The sequence below is a fragment of the Podarcis pityusensis genome (assembly GCF_964106645.2).
Source record: "Podarcis pityusensis genome assembly, chromosome: 17".
Taxonomy (NCBI): Eukaryota; Metazoa; Chordata; class Lepidosauria; order Squamata; family Lacertidae; genus Podarcis; species Podarcis pityusensis.
In genome coordinates this window covers 1,517,471-1,532,011 of record NC_138042.1, presented here as the reverse complement: position 1 = coordinate 1,532,011, position 14,541 = coordinate 1,517,471, and the positions used below count along the sequence as shown (strand labels likewise).

The 14,541-nt window shown below is 44.8% G+C and overlaps 1 protein-coding gene across 1 annotated transcript in view; it reads left to right on the top strand.

Annotated features, from left to right (window-relative positions):
• DNMT1 (DNA methyltransferase 1) overlaps positions 1-14,541 on the top strand; it is a 55,486-nt gene that overhangs the window by 27,476 nt on the left and 13,469 nt on the right. Inside the window, exons 15-22 of the mRNA XM_080988440.1 lie at positions 554-743; positions 4,467-4,564; positions 5,179-5,326; positions 7,532-7,647; positions 8,316-8,520; positions 10,035-10,168; positions 10,404-10,577; positions 11,080-11,301. Of these exons, the coding sequence (XP_080844566.1) occupies positions 554-743; positions 4,467-4,564; positions 5,179-5,326; positions 7,532-7,647; positions 8,316-8,520; positions 10,035-10,168; positions 10,404-10,577; positions 11,080-11,301 (1,287 nt within the window). The remainder of the gene's footprint in view (positions 1-553; positions 744-4,466; positions 4,565-5,178; positions 5,327-7,531; positions 7,648-8,315; positions 8,521-10,034; positions 10,169-10,403; positions 10,578-11,079; positions 11,302-14,541) is intronic.

Below are 14,541 nucleotides of genomic sequence, written 5' to 3'. Positions count from 1 at the left end.
AGGATAGAATACTGTAGCTCAGAGATAGACGATGTGGTACCTTCCAGATGTTGGTGGCGCTACAGCTCCCATCAGTCCCAGGTAGCCCAGTCATGGGTGAGGGGTGCTTAGTCCCAACAGCTTCTGGAGGGCACCAAATTGGCTTTGAGAGCTGGAGAAAGGGGGGATTCCATCTTGTTAATAATAATAATAATAATTTATTATTTATACCCCGCCCATCTGGCTGGGTTTCCCCAGCCACTCTGGGCGGCTTCCAAAAGAATATTAAAATACTATGATACATCAAACATTAAAAGCTTCCCTAAACAGGGCTGCCTTCAGATGTCTTCTAAAAGTCTGGTAGTTGTTGTTCTCTTTGACATCTGGTGGGAGGGCGTTCCACAGGGAGGGCGCCACTACCGAGAAGGCCCTCTGCCTGGTTCCCTGTAACTTGGCTTCTCGCAGTGAGGGAACCGCCAGAAGGCCCTCGGTGCTGGACCTCAGTGTCCGGGTTCCAGTGTTTTCCCTGTCTCCTGCAGGTGCTTAGCTTTTCACATCTGTCTTCTCCTCCTAGACGAGCAGCAAGAAGGCAAGCCATTCGGCACCCTACCAAGATCGACAAGGACAAAGGCCCTACCAAGGCAACCACCACGAAGCTGGTCCATTTGATCTTTGACACCTTCTTCTCTGAGCAAATAGAGAAAAACGAAAAGGAGGAAGACAAAGAGAATAGCTTGAAGCGCAGACGCTGTGGGGTTTGTGAGGTAACAACAAAAGAGAGGCTGCATTGGTGACCCAGACACCCTGTTTTGCCTACAGAGAAAGGGTGGCATGAGGAGTTCCAGCATGGAAGGAGCAGCGCTTCCTCATCTTTTCTTTTTGGTCTCCTGGACACATTCATTTCCTGCCTTATGGAACTCCCCTTCCCAACACTGCTGCTCCTGGCCAAACAGTTCCCAAAGTCTTCAAATATAGAGCTGTCTGGTTCAGCACACAGCATGCAGATTAAGGTCAACTCCCCCCTCTGCTTCTTGGGTCACTTTTACTTGAAGCAGGGCAGATAGACAGAAAGAGATGAGCTCCTGCATTGGTCATTGGCCCCTGGCTTTAATTTGGTAGCTAAAGAAGAGAGTCCCTGAGCATGTATTCCTGGATTTTCCTCCAGCTTTATCTGGTCTTTCATAGAGAAGACTACTGTTGTACCTTCCAGAGCTGAGGGTGAGAGCGGCGTTAGAAACAGAGATGTGAAAGCTTGGAGCGAAAGGGCACCTTAAACCGAGGTTATGGCCCAACAGCGGAATGTCTAGGCGCACTTTTTATAACAAGAATATGAACTGTAGCTAAAGTATTATGTTCATTTTTCACATGGTCTGGTCCTTCCCCTGCCCACCCCCCTAATATTCTTAAGAGGGTCTCGTTTCCAGTCTTCAGAGAGTAGCTGGAAGTGGAGAGGCAGAAAAAGCTCCTCCTTTCCTTCCACTCTGCAGTTTTATTCTGAAATCTTAGGTGCAGTACTGCGCCCAGAGCTCAGAAACTGCTTGCGCTAATGAAATTCCCTGTTGCAAAATGTGCCTAACAATGGGAGCTCCAAACACTGAGTGGGAGCAGAGCTCTCTGATTACCTGCTATTACCTTTCTGCTCCACCAGAGGAAGCATGAAGCAACCTGAAGCAGACCCCAAAGCACCTGTGGTCACGTGACACAGGACGTTAGTCATCCTTCTCTGCAGGGCAATGTGGAGCTCTTTAAATATGGGGTTGCCACCTTTGGTTGGGCAAAATAAGGGACAGGTTGTGGGAGGGGAGTTGGTGGGCTAAAAAGTACTTCACCAGCTGCAGAATGAAATTGTTTCAAAGCAATCCATTACAGTGGATTGTTTCCAGTGCTGGTCATACTCATAGAGTGGACACAATGAAATTTATGGATCTAAGTTAGCAATGCACATTAATTTCAATGACTCACATCCTCCCCAACCACTGAATTTCTGCCTGTCAGAAGAATGGTAAATGTGGAAACCCAGCCAAAGAAAGAAAGAAAGAGCTGGAGATAGCAACAGTTTTGTTTCTCTTCCTAACAGAGCTTTGCCTCCAACGTCCCATGTGCCAGTTCACACACACACACACACACACACACACACACACACATATCCTAGTCAGACAAGTTCATCCTACCACTAGAGGTTTCTTGTCACATACCTGAAGCATTTTTAAAAGAATTCATAGAGACATAGAATTGTAGGGTTGGAAGGGACCCCAAGGGTCATCTAGTCCAACCCCCTGCAATGCAGGAATCTTAACTAAAGCATCATTTAAAGCCACTAACAGTTGTGGAGTTCCACAAAGAATCCTGTTTAAAAAATCATTTTATTTTCCATTTTCAGCTTTCACAAATATTTTAACAAGAAAAACAAAATCTTTCTTCCCCTTGACTTCCCTCCCCTCCTTTCTGTGGTTCTTTATTTCATATCTTTTTATTACTGTATATCTGATTCAAATATATTTACAAATTTTTCCTTATTTCCCCCTTAATTGTCTCTTACTGCACGTGCTTATATCAGTCCTGCAAATGTTTTAATTTGTTTACAAATACTCAATAATATTTCCCCAGTCTGTTTTAAAAAGTCTCTTGTCTTGATTTTTTATTCTTCTGGTGAGTTTCACCATTTCTGCATATTCCATTAATTTTAATTGCCAATCTTCCCTTGTCAGAACTGTTTCTTCTTTCCGTCCCCCAAAGAATCCTTGTTTGTTTTGAGACCCCCTATTGCTCTCCCAGAGATATAATCCCCAGAGTCCTCTGGAAAGAAGGATTGATTGCTAGACCACTGTTCTTTTTCAGGTAGCAAAATGTCTTGGGCCAACCCATTCCTGCCTATTTAAACAGACAGGAATGGCTTCCCTGAGCAGGTCACCATTTGGAGTTTCAGTATTTGCCCAGCCCTAGAAGAAAGTCACTATAAGTTCTACTGATTTTGCCAGTCCCCCTGCATTTTTATATCAGGAGTAACAAGGTTGGTCTGCAATACAGGGATCTAAGAAGTACTGAAAAAATGGCTTTTAAAAAGCCTGCAACCAGTTCTAATAATTGTAGGTGGCATGTGCCATCATTAAAATATGCATTTAGTTCTATGTGTGAGAAGGGTGCGGGAAGCATCTTTCAAAAATAATTAATTGGCAGGATTAATAGAGGACACCTGATCAGTGATCACTCGTATGCAGATGCTCCAGAGCTGCTGCTTCTGGGACAGAATTGTTATATTAAAAAGGTAGTGGATCAAAACAAAGAAAGCCCCCTTCTCCAAATGCCTGGCCACGTGCTTCATCTTGCAAGCAAAACTAAACAAAACACTCAGGTTCAGCCATAGGCTGCCTCCTTGCCTCCGACATCCACACTCTTTCTCTCCCCTTTGAAAAGGCTGCTGCTCCACTGTTGGCCACCCTGGAGCGCCAATTAGCTGGTTTTGGAAGGGAGGGAGGGCTCAGTTTCCTGAGCACCTAGCAATTCTGGTTGCATGAGACAAGCAAGTTTGGGTGAGCTCACAAATGCCAATTTTGTTTTTATGACTTCAAAAATGGGACAAATAGGGTGCCAGACGGGACAGGGGACTCTGTGCCCCCAAAACAAGACAATCACAATTTTTAAGGGATGGGTGGCAACCCTATTTAATATGACCCGTATTTTCAGAACTCATTTGCACAATTTCTATCCTGCACTTTCCTGAGATGGTTAACAAACTAGTGAAAACCAGCAAAAGCTACATTGGCAGAGGGTGGAGAGAAATAAAATAAAGCATATATCCTTACACACCGAACTTAAGCAGTAGCAATCCACTCAAATGTACTGTAAAAAAAATGCCCAAATTAAAAAACCCCCAGTAATTCTAAAAGTCTTAAGAAAACATGAATGTTTTTATCCTCCTGGTGTGAAATGATAGTAACGAGGGTTACAAGGCAGGCTGCCATGGGAAAACTGTATATAAAGTTTAAGGGAAGAAGTCAAACTTCTTAACATTTCCCCCAAATTCATTCCGTCTCTCTGTCTCTGTCTGTCTCTCTCTTTCTCGTAGCCTTTGCCAACCTAGCACACTCCAGATATTTTGCACTGTAGCTCCCATGGAATTGGCTGGGGCTCATGGGAGTTGTAGTCCAAAACATTTATCATGGGTAGTTCCCTCCCTTTCCGGGGCTACCCTCCTTTATGTTATTTAAAGGCTGTGATTTGTTTTAGAGACTGCTTTGTTTAGAGGCCTGTTAGGAATCGCCACCAATGGAAGCTGGGTCAGCATCTTACTGTTTCCTAAGTTTGCTGAGTCTTCTTCAGAGTGGAGCCTATCTTGGTTTGGGATACACCTGCCCATTCTGCTTACCCATCCACAGTTTCCTTGTGAACTACCCTTGTTTGGATACTTGTCTCTTGGCAGGTGTTGGGCCATATGCATATGTTGTCTCGGCTCCTTCTTCCTTCCTTCCTTTTTTTTCTCTTTCCAGGTTTGCCAGCAGCCAGAGTGTGGCAAATGCAAAGCTTGCCAGGATATGATTAAGTTTGGTGGCACTGGGAAGTCAAAACAGGCCTGCATAATGAGAAGGTAATTATGACCTCCGCCTTGAAGGACTGCAAGCTTGGGCAAGAGATTCATCCACCTGTGTCCATTTTTGCCGACCCAACAGTTGAAAACTTATACATGCACTCAGGTTTATATAATGCACATAATTGTGTTACTACTCTTATTGAAATAAACCACCCACCACACAACTTATCACATCTCTGGTCAAGATATGTGAGGAACTGTTGAATCCTGACATGGCTATATGGATTTAGAATCAATGTGAACTGAACAGTTATGAGTTGAGGATTTTTTAAAATTGCCTTGCTTTCTGTCTCTGAGCAATTGCATCGTTAGTCCCATCTTCAAACTCTTCTCTGCAGCAATAAGGGCTGGATTTAATGCTGCTCAGTGTCAAAGTATTGTAAAGCACTGTAGAAATGAGATGATTCAGGCAAACTAAATTAGCCAGGATTATGTAAAACAAAACATGTTTGTACTGTTGGTATAATATCTCAGTTGAGAAATCTGCTTGCAAAATGAACACATTGCCGAATTGAGGGGTTTGCAGTGAGGGGAGTGTGTGTGCATGTCCTTGCCAAATTAGGCCTCCATTTCTCAGCTGCACATTGTATTTTTTAAAAAATTGGTTTTAGATGTCCCAATCTGGCCGTAAAAGAAGCTGATGAAGATGAGGAAGTGGATGATAACATCCCTGAGGTGCCCTCACCCAAAAAAATGCTGCAAGGAAGGAAGAAGAAGCAAAGCAAGAGCCGAATTTCCTGGGTGGGAGAGCCTGTCAAGGTATAATGCCTGCACAGGAAAAGGCAGTTCAAGCAGTTGGAAAAGGGATTAGCTTGGTGTCTCACATCCAAGTTTGGGGGGCGGGGATGCAGAGATCCCTTGAGTTCAACCTTTGCATTCTTGTTGTGTATTGCACTTCACTGTGTCATTTGGGGATACCCAGCAGGTTGCACTCCAGATGTTGCAGGACTAAATCTTCCATTATCCCTGACAATAAGCCATGCTAGCTGGGGCTAAAGGGAGATGGACACCTGCAACAGCTGGAGGGTACCATGTTGGCTGCTGTTGTCGTTTAGTCATTTAGTCGTGTCAGACTCTTTGTGACCCTATGGACCAGAGCACGCCAAGCACTCCCGGAGTTTCGTCAAATTCATGTTGCTCGCTTCTATAACACTGTCCAGCCATCTCATCCTCTGTCGTCCCCTTCTCCTTGTGCCCCACATTGGCTAACCCTGGTGTAAAACAATGTTGTGGTGCATTGCTAGATGCCCAGTCAGTAGGTGTCCACATTATGGGCCTGATATTCCTGGGTGCCCTATCATTTGTGGTTTAGACACATCTTTTGTCTTTTAAAAAAAATACTTACTACATTTTTTAAATAGAATCATAAAATTAGAGAGTTGGGAGGGATCCCAGGGATCATCTGCTCCAACCCCTGCAATACAGATGCCAGTCAACCTCTGCTTAAAAACCTCCAAGGAAGGAGAGTCCGTTCCACAGTCAAACAGCTCTTACTGTCAGAAAGTTCTTCCTTCCTGATATTTAGCCAGAGTTTCTTTCTTGTAATTTGAAGCCATTGGTTCAAGTCCTACCTTACAGAGCAGGAGAAAACAAGCCTCCTCCATCTTCAATGTGATGAATGTCACATGCTTTAGATATCCTTTAAATATTGGGAAATGCCTAGCGTATCTCATCACGGTCTCCAACCAACCAACCAACCAACCAACCAACCCATAACAATCATTCTCTAGACAGTTCAGAAACCAAAAACATTAAAGCACAAACTAATTAAAGGAAGCTGAAACAATTTCTTTTTTGCAACCATGAGAGTTTGAGACATGCTTAGCAGAAAATGAAAAGAAATTAAATCCAAGCTATGCAGAGACCTAAAGAAGGCAGCAGTTCTACACACTGCCAGCCAGATGCTTTGGTTCCTGGTGCAGTTGTGGCCAGGCAACATCCTCTAATCCAGTGGTTACCAATTAGGGGTCCAGGGACCCCTGGGGGTCTATGGAATGCACCCAGCAGGTCCGTGGCCCCATCCCTTGCCTGCCCCCAACTAATTTTTTGTCATTTTTGCATGGTAATATCACAAATTTTATGTTCAGCTTTAGCGCTGTGCGATTTTTCAATATATTGGCCAAAAGGAGTTTTGAAATCACACCGTGATAATGATTTTGACCCAGCAATACACAGTATTATATTGCTCCTTGTACAAGGGAGAGCAGGGCAGCCAGTTTCAAGGCACCACCAATTGCACAATGATCTCAGCTGATAACGCTGCTGATCTGAGCTGCCGTTGCTCACGCTGAGGGAAAACAGGGCAGCTGATTGCAGGGTGCTGCCTTCTCTTCACGCTGACGGAGAACAGGGCAGCTGGCCACCCTCACTCCAAGGCACCATGGCACTACCTTCCCCTGGCACTCAGGCAGAGCAGCTTTTCTCAGCAGGAAAGCAGCAGCAGCCACAGTGGTTTGATCCACCCCCACCCCCTCCCACTCAAACCATGTGGTGGAGGGGACTCCACTTCCTCTCCTTCCCTCACCCATCTGATCCCCACGCCTCATCTCCAATTTCAGACATTTTGATATATCAGAATATCATGATGTTTAGCTGCTGATATATCATGATGTTGAAAGCCAGATATTGCTCAGCCCTAGTCTGGTTTTAGTATACTGAAAATCCTTTGCTTTTTAGGGAGTACCCCACATTTTGTTCAAAAAATTGCTTTGCAGAGTTAATTTCCATAGAGTTATCAAAATATTCAGAAGTAGGGGGTCCATGGCTTGAAAAATAGGGGGTCCTCAGTAATTAGCTGATTGGGAACCACTGCTCTAATCCCTTCTGCCAAGGCAGAGGGAGCTCTGAGATGTGATGACAGCAAGCAAGGTGGGTGTCAGTGTGCTTATGTAGTCTTCAAGACTCCAGCACTGGTGCTTTTCTCGTCTTGCCGTCTCATTGACACCACCCTCTTTCTATCTGCAGACTGACGGCAAAAAGGATTTCTACCAGAAGGTGTGCATTGATTCAGAGGCCCTGCAAATTGGTGACTGTGTCTCTGTCAGCCCGGATGACCCCACAAAACCTCTTTACTTGGCAAGGTGTGCTGTCATGTTGGTGGTGTAGGGGCTGGGCTTGGACTCAACCTTCCGTCCTGTCGTGTAACTTGGACAAAGGCTACCCAGAAACTGTATTTAGGGATAGTGGCAAGTTGCTTATTAGGCTGTATACAATATGTATGTATTTTATTACCAAGCATGTTAGAAAGAGAGAAGCCATGGAAGGGGGATTGCATTTACTGGTATGAATTATTCTGAGCCCACTGCTGCTTCCTAGAAGGTGGTCTCCCCTGTTCAGTATAGGCTTCTTTTGTAAGCTGTTGCAATGTCCTGGTTAGGGGGCTGAGCTGTGAACTAGGAAGCCCTAGGTTGAAAGACGGCCTCAGCTGTAAACTTTTCAAGTGGCCCTATGCAGTCTGCTCTCTCCCAGCCTTAGTTCTCCCCCCACCCCCAGTCTTCAGTATAAAGGGGTCTGCTGGCCTACTTACAGAGTTCATAAGGATTGCTGATTTTCTTTGGAGCCTTTCTAACCCTTTGACTTGCACAGAGCTATAGGTAAAGTCCTCTTGCCTGCCCCACATGTTTTTTGATGCATTCTCAGCTAGGCCACCTTTTCTGGGAGCGCTTCAGACAAAACATCTTTTTCCGAGGGGGGGTGATGTCTTTGCCTTGGTTTCCAGTTTGAAGCTCATCTTTGTTCCTTCTCCCAGAGTCACTGCCATGTGGGAAGACGCTAGCACTGGGCCGATGTTCCATGCCCACTGGTTTTGCCGTGGCACTGACACCGTTCTGGGGGCAACCTCTGATCCGCTGGAACTTTTCTTGGTGGATGAGTGCGAAGACATGCAGCTGACTTACATTCACGGCAAAGTCAATGTCCTTTACAAGGCTCCCTCAGAGAACTGGTCCCTAGAGGTATGTTGAGGAATTCCACTGCTCTGGCAGCTTAGATGGAAGGGTGGCACCACTGTCTCCCTCTGGAGCTAATATGCTCACAGTTCTCCACTATGTCTTGTTCTTATCTTATGCCTGGCTCCAGCATTTGGGAGGCAGCACTGCAGCGGCCCATGGCAGCTACTTAGGTTGGTCATAGCACCATGCCACAGCTGCCTTTGCCTGCTCATGAAGAGTAACATAGGAAGAAGTTAGGTAACTGTAAGGGGTGGGGGGTGTATGTGTATACACACACACACACACACACACACACACACACTTTATATTTAGTGGAATTGGTATAATTCTTAATTCTAAAAAGTCCCTAAGCAGTGTATATAAAATAAAACATACATTCAAATTACAGTGGTATGTACCTAAGGTTACATACGCTTCTGGTTACAGACTCCGCTAACCCAGAAATATTACCTCAGGTTAAGAACTTTCCTTCAGGATGAGAACAGAAATCGTGCTCCGGCGGCGCGGCAGCAGCAGGAGGCCCCATTAGCTAAAGTGGTCTTCAGGTTAAGAATAGTTTCAGGTTAAGAATGGACCTCCGGAACGAATTAAGTACTTAACCTGAGGTACCACTGTATCAGTAAGAATCAGACTTAAATACAAACTAGCCAAAAGAAAATTACAAGATATAAGTAATATCAGCAAGTACAAAATAAGCATTTTAAAAGAAAACCACATGCTAAAATGTCACATTTGCATATCTTCACAGGCTTGTCTAACTAAACACAAAAGGCTTTAGCCGGTGCCAAAAAGAATGCAGCCCAAGTGGCTGCCTAATGTCAAAGGGCAGGGAGTTCAAGGGCATAGATTCTTCCCTGCGGAAACATCAGTTTCCTGCAAGTGCCAAATGAACATCCTGTGGCATTTGTAAAAGTGCCAGTTCTGCAGATAAAGCAGTAGAGTGGGCATATATAGGGTAAGGTTGTAAAGAGGTTCCCACCCTAGTCAGATTAGGCTGCTGGCTGCAGGAGGGCTCCCTGGGGGCCCCATGTCAGGGGTCTGGGCCAGGCAAAGCACCAGCTTTTTTTAAGACACTGGAAGGATCAAGTCACCTGATAATTCCAGTAGGAGCTGTGACTTTATGTGCAGTCTCCTTGCAAGGTGGTCTTGAAGCATAGGTTGTCCCACCCCCAAACATTTTTCTTTCCGCTTCTGCCAGCATCTGTTGTGGCATTTCTTATTTTATTTTTACTTCCAGCTTCATAGGGACACCTTGGGCGTGACTCTCATCTCTCCCCCACCATAACTATTGCAGCACATTTTCTTTTTGTATCCGGTCCATGTGTTGCCATTCAGAACATCCTGCAGCCAGGAATTCCTCAGACAAACTGAACTTGGGCTTTTGTGGCTTCTGCGTCTGTTTGGGCGCATGTGCACATGCTGGAATCATAGTGGCCATTCTTGTTCTGCTTAGATAAACTGCTTGCTTTCATCTCTCTCCTCCCCACCCCTCAACTTCCAAAATCTTCTTCCCATAGGGAGGGCTTGATACAGAGATCAAAATGGTGGAAGATGATGGCAGAACGTATTTCTACCAAATGTGGTATGATCAAGAGTATGCCAGGTTTGAGACTCCGCCAAAGACTCTGCCTCCTGAAGACAACAAATACAAGTTAGTGCACCAGACTAGAAGGCTTTGGCAGGGGAGGTGTAGCTGGAAAATATTGAAAGTGGGGTAGAAGGCATGGGGTAGAAGGCCTTAGGTGCGATAGAACTTTATGGCATTGGTTTGGATGCTCCAAACTGTTTCCGTTGTCCCATTAATCTAGCGCTAGAAGGTGAGGGCTTGTTGGTGTCTACCCCACGCCACTCAATCTAATCCAAGTATCCATCTGCTTTCCTCCCAGGTTCTGCATGAGCTGCGCAAGTTTGGACGAGGTGAGGCAGAAGGAAATCCCCAAAGTCTTGGAGCCCCAGGAGGAGTTGGAAGGGAAGATGTTCTACAGCATGGCAGTGAAAAATGGAGTGCAGTATCGGGTGGGAGATGGAGTCTTCCTCCTTCCAGATGCCTTCCTGTTCAGGTTGGTCTTTGAACTGGCTTCTGGGTGGAGCAAGAGAAGGGATTGCTTAGTATAGGGCTGGCTCCTTTGTTGATAATGCAGGAATCAAAAATCCAAATTGATTCATACCAGCCCAACGCATTTAAAAATGTTTATTTTTCAGAATATCACATCTTAAAACGTCATTTAAACATCAACAGTAGAAGAAAAGGGTCACTAAAAGGGAAGGAAAGTCGTTGGATACAGTTGTGGGAGTTAAAGAATTAAGAAAGAAATGCAATTACATTGCAGATCTTCAGGGCAGCCTTCTAAATATTATTGATCAGTCAAGAGTCCTCAGCACAGCCTTGCAAACCAATCAACGATAATTATTGTGCAGGCCACAAAATTTTGTGCCCATTTGTCTGCTCACGCTTATACCAGTTTGAAGTCACTCTCCTCCTATTTGCAGAAACTTTGACTTTGTGTCGCTCATTGATTGCCCTGGTTTTTATTTCATTCCCATTTTCTCCCCTCTCCCCAGCCTGAGGCTTGCCAGCCCTATCAAGCGGCAGAAAAAGGAGGCAGTAGACGAGGAACTGCATCCTGAGCATTACCGCAAGTATTCTGAATACATCAAAGGCAGCAACCAGGATGCACCTGAGCCGTATCGCATCGGTCGAATCAAGGCAATCTACTGCAATATTCGCAGCAACGGCAGGCCCAACGAAGCAGAAATCAAGCTGCGTGTATACAAACTTTACAGGTAAACAGCAAGCAGGATGGCTTTACCAGCAAGATGGAAAAATAAACTTCGTTTGTGAATTGGGGATACAGAAGGCATCTTCCATATGCATATCCCTAAATGGGAAACTTTGTGTCTTCCTGGGCGCAAAGACCTTGCATTCAGGATTGCCCATGAGGTAACCTTTCCCCCCGCAAAGCAAAACAAAGATATATGATCCTGGTAACTTGCTGTTCAGGAGAAGGAGCAATGTTTGGATTCAGGACCAAATGGCCACAACCAAATGCATCTTTGTATTTTAACGTGTTATTTTTAAAAATGCTAAGATCAGTTGCTGAATGAGGATTGCAGCAGGCAGGGAGGAGCAGCTTAGCTCTTTCCCCCTTATTGTGGTCTTGATGAAAATTCCTGCTCATTGAAGCTGCTGTTAGCGGGGGGGGGGGGGGGAATCCTCTGTTCGCGTCAATAACGTGGACACACTTTGTGTCTCTTCTACTTAGGCTCCCTCCTCCTCCTCCACTGTATAGCAGGTCAGTGGGGTTAGGATGTATGTGCCCTACATAGTGGAGTGTAGAGTAGTCTTTATTGAGGACTAGCAAACAGTGGGCAGCTTACAGTTATAAAGAGGGGTCCTTCCTTCCTTCCTTCCTTCCTTCCTTCCTTCCTTCTACAGCCCACCCTTCCTCCAAGGAGCTCAAGGTGGCATACATGGTTATCGTCCCACTTTTATCGTCACAAAACCCTGAGAGTGACTGACTGACCCAAGGTCACCCAGTGAGCTTCATGGTAGAGTGAAGATTTGAACCCAGGTCTTCTAACACACTAACCCCTTTGGACATGAGACGTGGGGAGCAGACCTCATAAAGGAAGTTTTGAGAGAACAAATGGTTGGAAGAAGGCTTGAGGATTTTTTACATGGCGATTGGTTATGGTGATGGTGTTGATAGATGTCAGGAGGCAGGTGTCCTGTGGGAAGTCCCTGCATCCTGGTAACAAAATGGTGACCAAGGAAGATGTACACGGGCAGCATGGGTCTGAGGGAGAAATCCTCGACTGGCTGGCATACCAGAGAAGAAAACGCCGAAATGTATTTCTGCAAAGTGTTTGAACTGAAGGTGGAAGGGTGGAAGAGACAAGTGTTAGCCAATTTAAGTAAAACCTTTATTTTTGAACTCTTAAGTGCAGCTGTTTTGTAGTTCATGAAAATCTTTAATAAAAATTATTTTTTAAAAAACAGCAGTAGCAAGTAAAATACATAGTTCTAAAGTGCCTTCTAAGATAAAGTAGCTGAACCAACATTGAGAAACATCTGAAATGGCAAAAGTTAGGCCTACACTAGGCTATGATGTGAACAGGTACATTTTGTTCATGTAAAAAGCAGCATGTGGGTGGAGTGTCTGCTACCCCATTCTCAAAAGTAAATATCTCATATGGCCGCTTATAGATATTACTATAAAGTCAATACAGTAAAATCCGATACTGCCTAAGATCAAATCTGCATATGCAAAAATGAGTCATTGCAGGCCTTCCAGAATAAACATGTTTTCGGACTTCCGGGTTGGCGCCTCTGGCAATGGCGGATTTCCTCCTATCGGGAGGAATCCGCTCCGTGGAAAACAGGGTCTGAACCGCCACGGCGAGGCGGAGACCCATTAAAAACCACAGGCGGGAGAAGCCTGTGGACGTGGGATTCGGCTGGCACCTTTGCGCATCCCCTACTCGCGGGGAAACCCTGTTTTGGGGATCCGGAGCGACGTGGGGTGAGTGGCGCGGTGCTTTGAATCGACTGCTTCTTTCACGGAGTGAAGCCGCACTGCTGTTGCCGGAGAGCGCTGACTTTTTCCTGTGGACAATTGGACTTTAAACATTTACTCGTGAGTAAAACGGAAAATTGGATTCTTAAATACTTTAATTCGGCACTGAAACGGGAAGGTTATAAACAGGAAGTCCGCCTCCCGTTTTTGTAAATAGATTGAAGCAAAGACGTTACAAGTTAAAGCCTTTGAAAGCTTTTGGCAAAGGATCAAATTTCCACCGGTTTAAAATACAACCCCCCCCCCCTTGGAAGCAGGAGAAGAGGGGGAAATTTTGGACCTAGTGAGCCTGCAGAAGAGAGTGAAAAAATCAAATTACCACTGCTCTGAACCTGGGAACGGGCTGCCAGATGACATTTGGAGAGAGTGCTTTTGACAGAATGGATTTGACAGCTAGCTAAATAGGAGTAAGATACTGTTTCCATTGTCCTTTTCTGCTTTCAAAAAAGAGGAAAAGTAACTGAAAATTTATCTTTAATGCTTGAGTTGCGCTTGAAAGAACTGATACAAGTGGAGACTGTTTCCCTCTAGAGGGAGCTTTTGAAACTGTTACAGGAGTGTAATTGGGGGATTTCCAGTTGCAGATAAGGATTCTGAGAACCAGAGAGCAACCTTGGACTATTTAAAAATGTTGACAGGAGAGGCCATTGTGACTGTTTTATGCAAGATAAGCTGTTCGCTGGGACAGCTTAACAAGAAGATGGATGACATGACTTTCAAAGTTGATAATTTGGAACAGAAAGTGACCAACTTGAGTCAAAAAGCGAACACCAACACAGAAATAATTCAGGACTCGGTACAGGAACCCATTTTGGCAGGACAAATGGTGGAGGAGAAGGAGGAGGAGGAGAATGCTACTGTTGTTGAACACAAAATAATACAAGTGAGATCTGTGGTTTTACAGAAGCAAATTGAGGACTATAAGTTGAGGCCTTCTATGATTGAATCTAGGAAAAGTTGGACTCCGAGGAATGGATCCCCGCTTGGATTAAAGAAGGAAAGTTGGAAAGAGCCCTCTATGCAGGGATTAACTGACTTTTGGGACATGGACTCGGGCCTGGAGGAGATTGAAGTTTTGGGGGCCTTTGGAATTGGAGGAATTTTGAAATATACCCAGAAATACTTTATGGACTGTAGCTTTAACTATGGAAATTTAGCTGATCTGTTCAGAAGGAAGAAAAGGATTGACAGGCTGGAGTTTCCCTGAGATTTGCTCTTTAGCATTAAAGAAAATGAAGAAGACCTGCAGAAGGGACTTGGAAAAGAGTTAAGAGCCTCGGACATAAGATCACCAGGTTGATGGACTTTATGGAATTGACGGAAAGGACTGGGGGAGGAGATGGTGGAAGAAGATTGGAAAATTTAAAGTTTATATATAGACTTATGGTAAAATTAATGAGTGATGGAAAAATGGTGGAATGATTTTTTTTTGTTTTTTGTTTTATAT